Genomic DNA, 18927 nt, shown 5'->3' on the forward strand with positions numbered 1-18927 from the left:
AAAAAAGAAAACATAGGGTAAACATTTGATTAGCAATTGAATCCAGGCGTGTCCGAAACTTCCACCAAACGGCGCTACAATGGAAGTAAAGCAGTAGGAAACCAAGCTCCTATGGTAAATGGCATAGCACTATTTCCAAAGCATGGCCAGCTACGCTAGGCAACCGTAGTAAACTCCCACGGAAAACACTCATACCGTACTACCCAGTTTACCCTTCCCAGTTCTATGCTTTATAGCTCTAGCGAGCTAGACTAGGGAGCATTAGGCTAGAAGGACACAGAAGATATACCTCTTCAGCTGTATCAATAGGCTCCAGTGGAAGCTTCCAGTGGTAAAGGAGAACAGAAATCAACCATTATCACACTGATAGCACCATAGAAATAGCCTACATAAGTATAATATAATATTCTCGAATATGTAAAAAGCCAAATGTGTCTATTTCTAAGGATGGTAATTTCATCCTGGTCTATGGCCATGCGGTACTAGCACAAGTGGTCTATGGTAGCTAAGTCAAATCTGTCACACAACTAAAGCACATTCAACATCAGTTCATGAATGTGGTGAGAGTCTATAGCCGTCTCAGAAAATGACTTCTTTATCCATCTCTGGTGGTTTAACCTCCTGGTTTTACTGAATGAAGAGTGCTGTAGATTACAGCAGTTTTTGAAAAATGTGGATCAAAAACCTATATATGCAATTTAGCAGACACTTTTATCCAAAGTGACTTACAGTCATGCGTACATACATTTCACGTATGGGTGGTCACAGGAATCGAACCTAATACCCTGGCGTTACAAGCACCATGTTCTACTAACTGAGCTACAATGGACCACAATCCTAATCTGATGTATTCTATCCTAGCAACAAGCAAAGCTGAAGAGCCCTTGAAATGAAGCAAGCGAGCAATTTAGCATCCACTAACACAAAACCAGACAGAGCAATTACAGCAAAGATTGATACAAATAAATGTATCAAATTTGATTTGTCACGCTTCGTAAACAACAGTGAAATGCCTACTTATGGGCCATTCCCAACAACGCAGAGAAAAACAATAGAAAAATAATAACAAGGAATAAACATATATATAACTTAGCTATATACACAGGGTACTAGTGCAGAGTCGATGTGCAGGGGTACAAGGTAATTGAGGTAGATATGTACATATAGGTAGGGTTAGTGACTAGACAACGGGATAGATAATGAACAGTAGCAGCAGCATAAGTGAGGAGTCAAGAAAGTTAGTGACAAAAAGTGTCAACGTAGATAGTCCGGGTAGTTATTTGGTTAAATATGTAGCAGTCTTATGGCTTGGGGGTTCTGTTCGATCCAGACTTGGTGCATCGGTATTGCTTGTCGTGCAGTGTTTAGGGATTTCCTGGCACCGCCTGATATAGTGGTCTTGTATGGTAGGGAGATTGGTCCCAATGTACTGGGCCATACACACTACCCTCTGTAGTGCAGTTTCCGTGATGCCAGTCCAGTTACTCTCAATGGTGCAGCTGTATAACTTAAGGATCTGAGGGCCCATGCCAAATCTTTTCAGACTCCTGAGGGGGAAGAGGCGTTGTCGTGCCTTTCTTCACGACTGTGTTGGTGCGTGTGGACCATGTTTATTCCTTAGTAATGTTGACACTAGGATATTGATGCTCTCTACCTGCTCTACTACAGCCCCATCGGTATGCATGTCAAACTGCCATTCTTTAAAATCGGTTTTCCGTTAAAACGATAAGAAATATTCCTAACATTCCATGTGAATTCACAATGCAGAATATGGTCATATTGCGTATGAATAATAGGGGGCAATGAAGTACTATCGTACACAGTCATAATTACAGTAGGCAATCGGTATACTGACATACTGAGAGCAATGAAACAAATGACCCTGTCTTAAATGCAACCAATAGCATAGGCCAATGAAAAGAGTGGAGACACAGATTGCACAATGAGGAAATGACAGAAATGGTATTTTAAAATATTGTGAAAGGCCTTTTAGCTGTGGCCTGCTGTTCATTGACAGCCACAACTAATCAGCTGTTTGACATGTCGCGCGTGCTGCCTGACTGTAGGCCTACGCGCTCCTGACGTGATACAACACAATCCACAACAATTTTTTTAAATAAGCAATTGATCCTCTCCGGGTAAATTATGCTCTCTTGGTGTAGTAATTTCAATGAATTAATTAATTTCTGTACAGACATGAGTCATTTAATTATATAACATGGTACATTTATTTCAATTTACCTGCAGAACCTCCAGCACCCTTCCCGCGGCTGTTTTCTTCCATGCGCTGTGCTCTCCCAAAGGCCAAATAAATCCACACTTACTATTAATTATAAATTCAATGAATAGTGGTCAGTAACCCCATAGGAGGTTATTGCGTATGTGAATCATTTCACTAAGTCAATGAACAAGTGTTTATCAAATAATGTATTTATCCTGTTTAGCCAATAGTGGTTTTATCTATACTATTATAAATTCAAAAAGGCACTCGCACATCTGAGCTCTTTTTTTTTTTGCAGGTGCATGGCAACAGTTGAATAAAATGAGAAAAAAGTTGAAAACCGCACACTGCTCTTGATAGTATCACTGCTCCTTAATAAGCTTTACGTATTGGCCTCAAGACCTTCGTCAGAGCTTTTGTGAGTTTTCTTTAAATTAGCCACATTTAAAAAATCCCAAAGGTTCTGACGAAGGCCGTGAAGCCGATAAGGTATCTTCAAAAGCAAATTTAAGTAGGACCATCCGGTTGCTCTGCTCAAACCATCGTATTACGCTATTCTCATCACCCTATTGGGGAACCTTCGATACGGCTGGCTAGTCGATCCAGGGCGAATGGAGGGAAAATCAGAACGGTTCAGGACTACACGACAAGTCACCGGATAACAGACAACTACGAAGAAGGACAAATGGAGACAAGATGCTTGAACCATTTTGGACAATCGGGGCCTTACAAGCGTGCCGCAAAAAGGCCCAACCCCCTTTCCAAGGCTGGTCCGTTTACCGAGAGATCCCAGGCAAACCCAGGCATTTCACATCAATACATTCATGATTTCTTGCTCAAAGTGGGCGGCGGTTCGTGTGCAAATATATGGTTATTGTAGGTGAGAGTAGTTTTTGAATGTGGCAATGTTGTGTCTCTGTCGTTCTCTCCATCTCTTCTTTAACAAGTATCCATGTTTTCATTCCGCTAGGGACCTGTTTTCAGCATATTACATCTCCAGTCAATAACCGGTGCAGTGTGTGTATTTATCCTGTGTTCCCATTTAATTAGTTGGTAAATAAATAATTAAACAAATTTGTGTAGTACTGAATCACAAGTAAGGCTTGGTTTTTGCAGATGCATGAAGGCTGTTCAGAATGGTGATATGATACGAGGTTATGGTTAATAAGTTGACTGTTCACAAATAGGTAAAGACCTTCTAGAGTTTCATTTTGGAGATGGTAACTCTTTAAAGAACTGCTCCCATGGTGCCCCAGATCCTAATGAGTTAATTGTTACATGATTAATTTAAAAATAGGGTAACAATTAAATATATAGTTGATCTAATTAACTGTCTTCAGATTAACCTGACACATGCTGAAACAGGAAAGGGCCTTCCCCAAACTGTTGCTACAAAGTTGGAATCACAGAATCGTCTAGAAGGTCAATGTATGCTGTAGTGTTAAGATTTCCCAACACTGGAACTAAGGGGCCTAACCCGAACCATGAAAAAACATCCCCAGACAAGTATTCCTACTCCATCAAACTTTACAGTTGGCAGTATTCATTGGTGCATCCGCCAAACCCAGATTCGTCCAGAGAACATGTTTCCACTGCTCTGGAGTCCAATGGCGGCAAGCTTTATACCACTCCAGCTGTCGCATGGCATTGCGCATGGTGATCTTAGGCTTGTGTGCGGCTGCTCGTTCTTGTGCCGATGTTGCTTCCAGAGGCAGTTTGGAACTCGGTAATAAGTGTTGGAACCGAGACTAGTCAAAGTCCAGACCTAAACGTGATTGAGATGTTATAGCAGGGACAAAAATTAGCAGGTCATGCTTGAAAACCCATAAATGTTGCTGAGTTGAAGCAGTTGTGCATGGAAGAGTGGGCCAAAATTCCTCCGCAGTGATGTTAGAGACTGATCAACAACCACAGGAAGTGTTTGGTTGCAGTTAAAAGGTGGCACAACAAGTTATTTATTAACTGTAATAATAAAATACTTTCTCATACAGGGGCATTGGGTTTTGCACAACTTTGTTTATTAGATACTTATTTCATGAAAGACATTTGTGTGTTAGTTGTTCACTAAAGGTTCCCTTTATCTAATATTAGGTTTTGGTTGAAGATCTGATAACCTTCAGTGTAACAAAAAATAATTGCAAAAACTATTTAAATCAGAACAGGGGCAAATACTTTGTCATGACCCTGTATCTCCTACTAACGCTATAGTATTTTAGCATAAGTATTTGATGATAATGATGGGGACCTGTTCGTCGTAGTTTGTTTATAACGGCACTGTGATTGACATTAAAAACACTTTTTTTGGTTTGGGATTTTTTAAATAACATTAACAAGCCCAACTTCCCAACACCCCTAATGCATGTACAGTGCCTTCGGAAAGTATTCAGACATTTTGACTTTTTCCACAATGGATTAATTAAAACTAATTCCTCAGCAATCTATACACAATACCCCATAATGACAAAGTGACATTCTAGCAAATGTATTAAAAATAACAAATAAATAAGGTATTTCTACATAAGTATTCAAACCCTTTGCTATGCGACTCGAAATTGACCTCCGGTGCACCCTGTTTCAATTGATTATCATTGAGATGTTTCTACAACTTGACTGGAGTCCACCTGTGGTAAATTTAAATGATTGGACATGATTTGCGAAGGCATATGGACTACATGTCCTTTTTTTCTCTTAACCGTTTGATAACAGGCCACATTAAATCAAAACTAATTTGACATATTAATAAAAACAAGATTAAATTGAGAAGTCTGATGGATGAAAATATGATCACTTGATGAGAGAACAGCGTGTGCATCCTGAGGCAAGGAACAGAGCGCAAGCTTTTTTGTTGTTGAGACTTTTAAATCATCAATAGCCTATAGGATGCATCATGCAGCCCATATATATATATTTTTTTTCTAAGGCATTCCAAGGTGTCTATCATTCACTGAAGTTGCCAAATAACTAAATCTAGCATATAGAACCTGTTTCAAATGATCACTTCATATGCGTGCACTCTCGCTCCAGAATGGGAAAATTATCCATTCTATTTCACTCAGTTCATTGATATTGTTCTTACTATAAAATCAAATAATATAAAATAATAGCACAGGACTTACAAGCATATCTTGTCTGCTAAATGAACAAGCCTACAGCCTATGGCACGGTGCATAACCAGATTATAGTAGGCCAACTTAAATTCTGTTCCTCTGAAATACATTTCCATATCATGTTTCTTTAGACCTGCAGACCTAAAGAATTAATTTAATTGGGATGGTGTATATTCAATAGATTCACTAGAATTTTTTAAATGTAGATGTTCCAAAGGTGCTCATCAGAGGCTTGTATGCAGCTTGTATGAGTGGTACTATCCATATTCATCTTAACTAACATTCAATTACCATGAGACCGGCAGCCTTTTGCATGACAATAACCGTCTGACAAAATGTAATGAACACCGCAACCCTACTCATGACTCCTTTCTACGCGCACCCAAAATGATGACTGACAATAGTAGATAGTGCTTATTGGAGAGAGGGGAGAGCTTACCGCTAGTTCAGGTTTCGTCGTTTTACCGAGCTCCTCTGGATGTGGTCGGTGTTTTGACTCCTCTGACGCTCTGGCCTAAAAAAAACACACACACGGATCTCATAGAAACACGTGCTGCTACTGTTACGTTAAGGATTTAAAATGGGACAAAGCCATGGAATGACTGACATGCCCTACCTTTTTGTCCCCTTTCTCTGGCACTTTGGTCTTCTCCTCCCCCTGTTTGTGTCTGGTCTCTCTCGCCTTCTCCCTTTCTCCCTTCTCTCGCCGTTTATCCCTGTCTCCATCTTCCTCCCTATATCGGTCTCTCGCTCTGTGTGTCTCCTTGTCTTTGCTCTTCTCTCCGCCTCTGTCCTTCTCCTTGTCTCGTTCCCCGTCTTTCTCTCTTCTCTTGTCTTTGTCCCTCTCTCGGTCCCGGCTCTTGTCCTTGTCGCGGTCTTTGGTTCGGTCTCGTTCGCGGGCCTTCTCCGACCGCTCTCCCTCGCGGTGGGGCTCCTTCTCCTTGTTGCCTCGCCTGTCCTCCTGCTCTTTGGGCTGGTCCGGGTCCTTCTTCTCCCGGCCTCCACCGACGCTGTGCTCTCGTATCTCCTTCCTCTCCTGGGGAGACACACACACACTTGCATTGTCACCATCTCCGCCAGCCTCAACACATTGTGGTAAAATAAACAGTCACAGCAGTACGGCCCAGGTATGACTAGTCTAGATGCAGTTAGAGGTTAAAGTTGAAAAGAGAAACTGGTTTTTGAATGACAGAAACTAGTGGTGACAGATATCCATAGAATTAGAATGGTCTGAGGGGATAAGTCTTGTCCACTCGATGAGTTCTAGGTGTCTGGTCTCACCTCTCGGTCTCTGTGGCGCTCTCGTCCCTCCCGGTTCTCCTTGTCCTGGGAACGGGAGGTGCTGGCCTTCCCTTTGGGGTCCAGCTTGTCCCCCGCCAGCACCCGCTTCACTGCCTCCTCACTGGACAGCTAGGGACGACATGACACAGGGGACCGTCATGATCGTTAACTCACATTCTACCATACTGTGTGAATTTTCATGAAGTTTGTTTATTGGGATTTTCATTTTCTTTCCAGGTGATGTATTGTATGGGGAGTGCAGATTACTAGCACACATCAATCTTTATCCAGAACAACCTGCACACCGGTCTGTCAATAATGAATTTAATTAAAATTTTTAAAGACCTATGTAGCATACATATCTAGTTGCGTCAGCCATTCGAGTACAACAATACATCAACTATTGAGGATTAAAAACACAAAGTCTACAGACTTATTTCCATTGTGGTCCTTGTTACAATCAATGCGGTGTATGCTAGCTACTCGATTAATCTACATGTCTATGAACAGTCTGCTACAATGAAACCTCAGGGAGGCATGGCAGAGTTCCCCTGAGCTCGAAGCCCTTTATTTACACTGGCTGGGTCCAATTAAAATGTACTAGAATGATCCTCTTCAGACCCAGGAGCTCCAATAGTGTGCGTAAACATGCATGACCTTTATCTGGATTACTCTGTTTTAATGTTGATGTGTGACATTTTTTCCCCCAGTGTGCATGTACGCCAGAAACGACCAAGGTATTTGCAGCAAGAATTAGCCCATCTTGTGTTCTTTACAATGTCTGGGAGAAGTGCCCTCTCCTGTCTATGTAAAATGTATTTGTTACAGTATGTTGCTTAGGCCCTTTTGTGGACTGTGTGTGTGTGTGTGTGTACATGGATCATTCCAAGCAGACAGACCTTGTTGAGGCAGCACTTGGCTATAGCCTGCAGCAGCTCATTGGTCTTCTCGGGCTCGTGGCCGGCTACGATGCGTGCCGGCTTGGCCGACAGGGGCTCACCGCTCACCAGCATTACCACGTCCATGGCCTTCTGCAGGAACGCCATCTTAGCATCCTTATCCTGCAGGAGAGAGAGAGAGAGGTAGAAAGGGATTGAAAGGTCTTAAAGTTGTTGTTCCCAGTCCATCATCCAACGGGAATGTTTTTTTCCCTCCGAGGTTAGCATAACAAAACCGCTGAGTAGGTCTGACGCAATTACCGTATAAAACGACTGTTAAGGATGAAGGCAGTCATGAAAATAAACGTCAGAACGGTTTAAGAAAACGTTTTATAATAGAACAGGCTTGGAACCGCTAACCCTAGCAATTTGACTGGCAAACTAATGGGTACACTCGCAATGGCTGCCTGGTATTGTGACGCAATAATTTCCATGGTAATGTAGAATGTTCAATCAAATGATGGTAGCCCTTTACACTCCTATCCGTATACGGGTTGAAAATGCAGTGGCTGTACAGTTACATGCTATACATGACGTCAGAGCTCAGCATCTCCACTTCACAGCTCTGTATGGATTTTGACAGACAGACCATCTGAATTTGAGCACCACTTGTGACAAGAAGCTTCCCGAATCCCTCCCGCTACCTGGGCAACTTTAGCACATTTTTTGTTTTCTGAGTGAGGGGAAAGGCTGTAAATTACGAGGACTCAGTATATTTTGAACGATGAGATGTCGAGGGTTATAATAAATACCGCTTTGATGTCATACAAGCAAGCCAAATACCTGCGAGTCCAAATGGGCACTTCACAGCTCCATATCATAAAACTGATGTAATACTTTATACAGTGTCAAGGTTTATGATCACTATGCTTGATGTAGAGTTAGTCACAAGATACCCTGGGTTGTCCTGAACAGAATGAGCCCGTTTGTTGTACTGTGTAGAAAATTTGCTTCGGACCACACATCTAAATGCACTCATGACTCCATTCTATACACAAACCAAAACTACAAAATCGGCTTCTCTGAATTGCCTTGTGAAAGCCTAGCACTAAGATCATACTTTATAGTTTAGCTAGTTATGTTGGCAATAGAACAAGCCTTCAAATGATGCCCGTTTTTTTGGATTGCATCAACAACAAGAGTAATTGTGTAAAGGTGGGTACACAGGGCTGTGTTCCAAACAACAACATAAAAAACGACAAGTGCGCTTGATCGAGTTCCTCAAAAGGTATACGAGAGCAAAAAAAAAAAAAATTAATAAATAGATTACATTTTTACATAAAAAAAAAAAAATCACCTTATAGTTGAAGACTCTTCTTTGAGTCATAAAAGTACATTGAAATGACTTAGGAACTGTGCACACTTTGGAGAGGAATGTGGCAACTTGGAAACACCACTTACACCTATCGATCACTCAAACCTGTGTCAATCTTTTGTCTTATGTTGCACTTACCCCACATTTTTCAAGAACATTCTTATTATGTTCCTGAAATCCAGATTTCGTTATCAACAAATGCGGAAAAAAAGTACTAAATGTAAATTACACATAAAATCAGCAGAGCAATGTTTGGATTTAGTCTTGTGAACTGTCCTCAGCTTGTAATCATTTCCCCATAAATCGCCAAAATGCTCCCTTTTAATTGCTACCATGGTTAAAGCATATGCATTCCATATTTCTTCTGTAAGAAATATTTCATTTTAGCCCAATCCATGTAGGGCAATTCCCACAGGTAAGGGGTTAACTGATGTGGCTCATGCAATGGAATGTATTTTTTAGCTTCCTGCTTTGGGTACACTCGCCAGTCCTCCCATTATGCCATCCTTGACATGAATATGGGGACACCCGTTCTATGCATTCTATTCCTATGGCAGCAGTCTTTGCCATTCAAATTGTTATTACAATTATAGTTAGGAGAAAAAAAGTGGGCGCTGCTCTCAAATCGGCTTTCTCAATTCAAATCTTTCCTTAACATTAGAATTATTTCATAACACTGATGACGGATCAGCTCCTAGAGAGAAAGCATTCTAATGCGTACCCAATAAAAACGCAAGAAAATCACAGATTTGGCACATCATTGTGCACGTCAGGCTACACATCATGAAATATATTGAGACAAATTCCAGACAGTAGCCTACAAATTAGCAAATAGAACTTGATTAGACATTAAATGTATTTCTATACTGTTTAGATTTTAATGTAGCCATCCTGGTTTTCATTTGAAGCATATTGTTGTTTGTATATGTCGTTTGTTTGCATCAACTGCAAAGACATTGGCAACTTTGTATTTCTAGGCAACTTTGTGCTGAAGTTATATCGGCGGTCAGAGAGAGATGGATAAACCGTGTGTTCCTTTGTTTAGCGGAGATTTTCTGTGTATAAAGTGCTTCTAACGACACACTTCAGTGTTCTACGGGTGATCTGAGGCAGGCGTTAGATTATGAGCGTCCTGGTCCTGGCCAATTACCGGGATTAAAAATTCCATGACCGCAACAGCCCTACTGCTGAGACTTGCTTCTTTACATCATTTTCTCAAGTGCGCCCTCCATTGATATCATTGTACACAAGACTACTGGAGAGTTCATGCAGACGTGTGTGTGTGTGTGTGCGTGTGAGAAACCGAACCTCAACCTTTTGTAGTTACACACCGACGCACAACGGAACTATGGGTGTTACACTGTAGACAGCCTATTCCAAAACGGTGTCCTCATCTGTGATCTGTTCCCAGAAAGGCACAGTTGAGACTACAACCTAAGCTCCATGCCAACAGTGTAACATTACAATGGCCACTAAAATAACCTGGGCTTAGTGATAACAGAGCACCCTGCTTGATATCAGTTATCACCGTTCAGCCCCACGAGCTCTCCAGAACCTGGATTTCACAACACAGCTGACATTTAAAGGCTTGAGAGAAAGAGCAGTGGACGAGCCAGAGCAAAGACTGTCTCTTTCATAGAATTAGAAATAAGAATAGTAGAACAAACATGAACATTCTTAAGACAAATAAAGGTCAGCCATTTTGGTCAGAGAGTTGGTCAACCATGGTTTGCCAGTGCTGTGATAAATTCTTCATATTCATAATTTTACACTATCTGCCCTGTACGTTTATTAGCTAGCTACCCAGAAAGTTTTATTTCCATAAATCTTTCTAAATAACTGCCAATACGCCAACATTTCATTCAAACACAGCCATACACTGGCTGAAATCAGTTGATGATAGGACTTAGACAAGTTGTAAATGCAACAAAAAAATGTTTTTATATAATAGCACTCACAGCTTTTCAAAATAATTTAGCTTCTGTTAGCTTAGCTGACACGTAGTACAACAATATTACATTTCTACATATTCATAGGCAGGGGCCCTATTGCAACAATCTGTTCTGGAGTTTCACAAATAGCCTCCATCAAGTGATCAAATGGAGGAAATGTTTTACCTTCACATTGTCTGACTTCATCTCTGTCTCTACATAGAGTCCCTTCATGAAGCCAGTGGTCCGGATCACCTGTAGGAGAGAGGATAGAATGCTTTGCAGGGATTGACGTTAAGAGTTGGTCTATTGTCAGGGGCAAGTGAACTGAGCAGTCAGGCAAGTTGCGCCTGCTCTCAAGTTGCGCCAGGTTATTTAAAAAAACCTCATATCCAGAAACACTCTTTCTGGTTGGTTCTTCCCCATTGCTTAAGTGAAAGATGGCCAATTTATGGCAGCTGGACAAGTGGAGCCTGCTCAGTGGTTGCCCCATTATGATTTTAAAGACAAATCCAGTAGCCTAACACAGGGGCTATTTTTTTACTGCTACACTCAGAAGTGTAAGTTTTGGTCAACACAGTAGAGTGCTAGCCACTAGGCCTACGTCCTATTTTAACAAGCAGGAGTCAACTTCAATACAATTAGCTTAACTTAGATTCAGTGGGGGAAAACACTTGGATAATCAGTACAATGGAGTCACACTTGCTAACACACTTAATCAAATATGTATGAGCATATACTGAAAGGTGAAACAAACTGAACTGAAGGAGGAGTTAGAAAGAGACAACATACTACCGATTGAAATGGGGTTAAAGAGTGTACTCAACTCAGCTGCTTGTGGGAAGAACACGTGGCCAAAAGCAACTAACCCTGAATTACCTATGACCTCACACTCAGAGAGTGTGTTGTGTCCAGGTGATGTAGTTTTGTAAAGGCTGCTCTGCCTGGATATTCTTTGCTCTGCCTGGTATAGACTGTGGCACAGACCCAGCCACTAGCAAACCCTCTACCAGGGAAGCCTTTTGGGTCATTCCAGGGTTCTCCCCAAAGAATGTAAAACAAATATATATTGAATTTCTTTATTTTATTTATTTACAAACACTGAATTACTCTTGCCTGGCCCTCAACCCCGAGACTACGGCTTAGGACACAAACAAGTACAACAAGTCCTGCTACAACTTCTGCAGAGCCATCAAACAAGCAGAAGGACAATGTGACAGACTCAGAGCTAGAAAATTATATCATACACACACACACACGTGTGTGTATCAGCCTACAATAACGAAAAACTCCAGGTTAAAATACACTTTATCTAGGCCTATATCCTAATCGGACTTTGGTGCAGGTAATGTTGTTCTTCACATTAGTGTCTCTGGTAAACACACACTATATCAAATAAATTCAAAGTTTATTTGTCACATGCACAAGATATAGGTGTAAACGATACAGTCAAATGGTTACTTGCATATTTGGATAGTAGCAATATCAAAAATAGAACATGTCTAGATACAAATATTTGATGATTATTAGATGATGCTTACCCAGACACTAGGGGTGTGCCGATTAGTTGGACAAAACGAGTATTGTAAAGGATATGGGTCATTGTTTGGATGTGATTATGATCAGAGTATTTTTGTAATTATCTGTGATCGGAAAAACAATGTTTTTTTGGTGCCAGCAAGCATGTTTCTCATGTGTCAGTCACAGAGTTTCTAAGCCATCCTGTACTGTCTGAGTCAGTCATGTGCGTAGTCTAAATAACTAAACTGGCTCGTTTGCCTGTCTGTAAAGAGAAGGGTGGGCTTTACGTTGATCCGGCTGCTCCAACTGGATACAGTGAAGCTGTATTTCTCTGTCCACTCACTTCATAATTTCACCCGATCACTTTTCCTTTTTTCTGTCTGATCATTCAGATTGCTCCTACCTGCTACTATGATAAATCACATGGCGAGGACATTTGCTATTAAATGTGGAAACGGGTAGGGAAAAAAAGATAACGCTAATGCACATTCTGACTGAGTGACAGCAAACTTGGCAGCCCCCTGCAAATTGAGGACACACACCCCCCTCCATGTGCTGCTTCTAATCTGCAGTTTTTTTGCAGTGAGAATGTGCAGGGAGGTATTTTGCCAACATCTATTTAGGCATATTAAAACACTTCTGTTTTATCTTATCACGAGTATCATCCAATCCGATGATACGATTATGACTATATGTATGGCCATGTATGTATGGCCATGTCAGCACACCCCTATCAGACACTATTGGGTCACTATTGATGAGCCCTCTAAGCTAAGTGGATGGATCACTATTGTCCAGACGTGTACACATGTTCCTGAAATACAATAGATAGCCAGGTGTGTCTGGGAGTGATTATGGCAAACTTGATGGGTCATGTAATCATCTGGCGAAGTAGAGTCTTTTGTTTAGACATGTAGCTAGCTAGCTAAACAATGAACCATAATCCCAACCCATACGACTAGCAATACAAACTGATTGTCTTAGCTAGCCACCATGCATGAAATGCTGTAATAACTTTGTTCAGTGTTAGCTAGCTAGCTAACTAACTAACATTATACTATAACTAGCAATGCAAATGGGTTTCTGAGATACAAATAATATTACTACACAGGTCATACACGTAACATTAGCGAGCCATCAAGCTAATGTTCACTTGCTAGCTAACAGTATGCTTTAACTTGTAAAACTGACAAAATTAGAACCGTATAATATCTGAAAATGTAGCTCGACTCTTACCCGTATGCATGGATGAATGCTCAACAGCAGACTAGAACTCCTTTAACTCATTTTGTTTGTAGAGCTTGTTTGGTCCGCATTGTGTCAAGTAGTAAGAGGGTAGAGAGAGGGTAGTAAGTTTTAAGTTCCTCGGCGTACACATCACAGACAAACTGAATTGGTCCACCCACACAGACAGCATCGTGAAGAAGGCGCAGCAGCACCTCTTCAACCTCAGGAGGCTGAAGAAATTCAGCTTGTCACCAAAAGCACTCACAAACTTCTACAGATGCACAATCGAGAGCATCCTGTCGGGCTGTATCACCGGCTGGTACGGCAACTGCTCCGCCCACAACCGTAAGGCTCTCCAGAGGGTAGTGAGGTCTGCACAACGCATCACCGGGGGCAAACTACCTGTCCTCCAGGACACCTACACCACCCGATGTCACAGGAAGGCCATAAAGATCATCAAGGACAACAACCACCCGAGCCACTGCCTGTTCACCCCGCTATCATCCAGAAGGCGAGGTCAGTACAGGTGCATCAAAGCTGGGACCGAGAGACTGAAAAACAGCTTCTATCTCAAGGCCATCAGACTGTTAAACAGCCACCACTAACATTGAGTGGCTGCTGCCAACACACTGACTCAACTCCAGCCACTTTAATAATGGGAATTGATGTAAAATATAACAAACAATGCTACTTAATATAATATTTACATACCCTACATTATTTCTCATATGTATACACTGTACTCTATATCATCTACTGCATCTTTATGTAATACATGTATCACTAGCCACTTTAAACTATGCCACTTTGTTTACATACTCATCTCATATGTATATACTGTACTCGATACCATCTACTGCATCTTGCCTATGCCGCTCTGTACCATCACTCATTCATATATCTTTATGTACATATTCTTTATCCCTTTACACTTGTGTGTATAAGGTAGTAGTTTTGGAATTGTTAGCTAGATTACTCGTTGGTTATTACTGCATTGTCGGAACTAGAAGCACAAGCATTTCGCTACACTCGCATTAACATCTGCTAACCATGTGTATGTGACAAATAAAATTTGATTTGAAGTCATTCCAGATCACACTGACAGTGTGCAAAAAGTAGTCCATCACAACATTTTTGCACTGATCTTTGTCAACATCGCCTGCTAAATTCAGGGCAGCAATTTTGAGAGCAATAGCAAAACTTTTGCAGTTCTCCATGGCTAACATTAGATCTTTCAAAAAAGCCGCAGTAGCAAGGATTATCTACACACACTGAGCAGCTCGTGTTATAGACAGAAGCATGCTACATGGCAGACCAATCTGAATTAATCTCTCAGCATGTCCAGCCCATCCATTATCTCAGCCAATCATGGCTAGCGGGAAGGTTCCTGACTTTTTCCGTGGCTAAAGCAACTATGCTCATAATTAAACAATTGTATTCATATTTACAGATGGCATACATGTTTGTTATTAAGGCACATGAAAATTCATATCTTCAGAAGGCATTACTGCCCCCCCCAAAAAGTTAAGATGGCTCTCCTGTGAAGTAGTGATGTGTGACATATGCCTAGCTTCCTGAAAACAGGTCACACATAGGAACACTGTACACAGGCTCCAGTCCATTACGGATTACAAAGGAGGGGTAGATTTCACATCACTGGAACTAAGGGGCCTAGTATGAACCATGAATAACTGCCCCTGACCATTATTCCTCCTCCGCCAAACTTTACAGTTGGCACTATGCATTGGGGCAGATTTCATTCTCCTGGCATCCGCCAAACTCAGATTTTTCTGTCGGACTGCCAGATGGTGAAGTGTGACTCATCACTCCAGAGAACGGGTTTCCACTGCTCCAGAGCCCAATGGCGGCTAGCTTTACACCACTCCAGCGGACACTAGGAATTGCGCACGGTGATCTTAGACTTGTGTGCGGCCATGGAAACATATTTCATGAAGCTCCCGACGAAGAGTTTATAGTGCTGACGTTGCTTCCATGGACACTTTGGAACTTGGTAATGAGTGTTGCAACTGAGGACAGACGATTTTTACATGCTACGCACTTCAGAACTTGGCAGCCCTGTTCTGTGAGCTTGTGTGGCCTACCACTTCACAGCTGAGCAGTTGTTGCTCCTAGACGTTTCCACACAATAACAGCACTTACAGTTGACTGGGCAGCTCTAGTAGGGCTGAAATTTGACAAACTGACTTGTTAAGGTGGCATCCTATGACAGTGTACGTTGAAAGTCACTGAGCTCATCGGTAAGGCCCTTCTACTGCCAATGTTTGTCTATAGAGATTGCATGGCTGTGTGCTCGATTTTATACATCCGCCTGCCATGGGTGTGGCTGAAATAGCCAAATCCACTCATTTGAATGTCCACATACTTTTGTATATATAATGCATTTAATTTGAACATGCTCATATTATTGTATAACCCCTGAAAATGTCATGCTGTCATTCTTGGCTTGAGATATTTGAGTTTGTTCATCTGAGTCCACCTGTCATTTTGGTGCCATTTTTGGAAAAAGGCTTTGCCATTGATTTATGTGACCTTTTGAACCAGAATTCAGACACACAAATTGTAATCTCTCATCAATGGTAAGGCCTACTGACATGAAGCAAAGGGCACTATGCTTCTGACGGTATGTTGTATCATTTGGTATGTTCAGCTCTAAAAGTTGTGTTTATGTGAACCCCCTAACACCATACCTTAAGGAAAGGCAGTTCTATTCCAAACAAGCAATCCAGGTGCATTAAGAGAAACTCATTGACTGTCACCTAGAATAGAAGGTTGGGCCTCATTTCATAACACCCTCACAACACTTGTCCTGTGACAAAACGACCTGGCAGTTAGATGGCTAAAGTGAGCAAGTGCAGTGGCAGATATTTCATTTGTTTAATGAAGGAAATATTTTCAACTGCTTCATGAGTAAATAGCCAGCTAACATTAGCTAAACTCGCTAGCTAGTTTTTACAGGGGCTAATGTTAGCTAGATATAAAAATCATCCAAAAACCCATAAGTTATGTAGCTAGCTACCTATGCAACTAGCTACCTAGCTAACGTTAGCCAGTAAAGTAATCGCTCACCTCACTGAATATGTCGTGCAGGTATCGAAACGGCGGTTTGGTGAGCAGTTTTTCAGTAAGCGGCGGTTTCTTTATCACTTTCCCCAAAGTGTCTTGGGTCTTTTTGGCCACTGACGCGTTCATAGCAGTTGTTGGAATGATAATTTCCCCCAAAATATTGATAAAAAAATTGGAAAAAGACTGTTTCTCTACCAGCTCTCCTGTCGCTATGTCAATAGCGTCCAATCCCACAATGCATTATTCATCTGAAATGCGCCTGCGCGAAGCGTTCACGGTTGTCAAGCGCCGTTGGCTGAGTATAGCAACAACTAACAATGCCGTAAAAGTACGACCAAAACGTTGCAAATGTCATGGAAACGCGTGGGGAAATATGCTGTGGGCGAAAGATCCGGAGCCTCCTCATTGCCCCAGAGCAAAATTGGACTACATTTAGGCTATTTGTATATGTGTATTTCACAATGTTGAGGTACAAATCAGAAGTATTATGCTTGTATGGATGTCAACCCCAATAACCTGTATGTTCATGTAATCTTCACCAATCAACTGCATTACAGTTAAAAACGACTTCAATTGACTAAGCACAGCACACAGAATCACACAGTGACTTTTTCACTTTACCTAATCAGTGTTTCATCTAGAAATACCTTTTGTATAGGCATTGCCTTTCAAAACGCAATGCTCACAATACTTTTCATATGATTATCTTCTCATTTGTTTAAATACATCACTTAATCCAACTGTGCTTATTTGTTAATCACTTATCCATTTGGTAAACCTATAGATTTTAAACTGGCTTGTCTACTATGGATTTTGTGTGTTTGTAAAGTATGAACATCTAAATCACTTGTATGATACATGATAACCATACATAATGACTACTCAAAGGGGTGTGTGAACACTTGCAATTTCAACATGGAGCAGGATAGACAGCAAGGGAGAGGAAGAAATCAAAGAGCTCGTGGACAAGGGGCCCGTCAAAGAGTTCAAAGTGGTGGGCATGGGCACCGTCAAAGAGGTGGACATCAGAGAGAGGGAGGCAGACGGCAGGGAACTGTTGTGTCTAATGAAGTCTGGGCCATCGTCGTTGACCATGTGGTAAGCCGAGACCTTAGCGTGGCAGAGGCTGCCAGATTAGTTTCACCCTAATCCATGAAACACATTTACCTGGTGCCTTTTGAGAGAAACAACGACCGGATGAAACAACTGTGGGCTGAGTATGTTCAGGTACAGCACTATATACTGTATTACTGTTGCTATTGTGCTACTTCACAATATCATATTGGAACTATACTGTAAAAATAACTAAACAAAATATATTTTTAGAGGGTGACGGTGCTTGATGCTGCTGTGATCCATCACAAGTATATCTTTGTTGATGAAGCGGGCTTCAACCCGGCCACCACTCGGCAACTGCGGGCGGAACCTCATGTGCAACACATCTCCATGTGCTTAGCTATCTCTGAAGATGGTGTGGTAGGACAGGCTATTACTTGGATCGTACAGCGCTATACACCTCATTGTGTTTCTCAATGAAATTGAGCAGGCCTGTCAAGGTGAAGGGTCACCTATGTCATTGTGTGGGACAATGTCAGGTTCCAACATGCAGAGGTGGTTCAGGCATGGTTTTCAGCCCATCCCCGATTCGTGACCCTATACCTGACCCCATACTCTCCTTTCCTCAACCATATTGAGGAATTTCTTACAGCATGGCAGTGGAAGATAGCCATCCCCATGAGCGTGACACCCTCTTTCGGGCCATGGATGAGGCCCGTGACATCATCAATGCAGACCAATGTCAAACTTTGATTCGCTATGCCAAAAGTTTTTTCCCGTTTTTTTTTGTTGCCAAATGATCAAAACAGGCTTGATACAAATGAATGCGTGCTAAACGTTATGTTTTATTTTCATTCATTTCATTTGTTTAATTTAATTTCTTACATTTGATTACAAACAGTACACCTATGTTTTTTTTTTGCATGAATGGGTTTTGTGGGATGTCTTCACTGATCACATCTTTGATTACACATTGGATAGATATTATGGAATTTATAGATTTTCTGTCAATTTTGTTGGGTTACGTAAGTCTATTGCCTAATATGAAAACTGTGTAATCTACTGTAATTTACAGTACTGTAGCATTTTACTTTCAGAACTTTTAAGGGCAATTTGAAACGCGTATCTAGCATTGTTTGCTATTGGATTAACTGGTAGTTAAAACAACTAAATTGAAAAGATCCCATTATGTTGTGTTTTGGTGATTAAACCAATGTTCTCATTACATTTCACAAGAAACATATAT

General features: G+C 41.3%; 1 protein-coding gene across 1 annotated transcript in view; it reads right to left on the bottom strand.

Annotated features, from left to right (window-relative positions):
• The window catches only part of traf3ip1 (TNF receptor-associated factor 3 interacting protein 1), a 40310-nt gene extending 23399 nt beyond the window's left edge, over positions 1 to 16911 (bottom strand). Inside the window, exons 1-6 of the mRNA XM_024388768.2 lie at positions 16629 to 16911; positions 10980 to 11048; positions 7509 to 7670; positions 6610 to 6738; positions 5945 to 6364; positions 5768 to 5842 (exon numbers count right to left, since the gene is read on the bottom strand). Coding sequence (XP_024244536.1) covers positions 5768 to 5842; positions 5945 to 6364; positions 6610 to 6738; positions 7509 to 7670; positions 10980 to 11048; positions 16629 to 16751 — 978 coding nt within the window. The 5' untranslated portion in view covers positions 16752 to 16911. The remainder of the gene's footprint in view (positions 1 to 5767; positions 5843 to 5944; positions 6365 to 6609; positions 6739 to 7508; positions 7671 to 10979; positions 11049 to 16628) is intronic.
• Between the last annotated feature and the right edge of the window lie 2016 nt (positions 16912 to 18927).

This window comes from Oncorhynchus tshawytscha, linkage group LG26 (genome assembly GCF_018296145.1).
Source record: "Oncorhynchus tshawytscha isolate Ot180627B linkage group LG26, Otsh_v2.0, whole genome shotgun sequence".
NCBI classification, from domain to species: domain Eukaryota; kingdom Metazoa; phylum Chordata; class Actinopteri; order Salmoniformes; family Salmonidae; genus Oncorhynchus; species Oncorhynchus tshawytscha.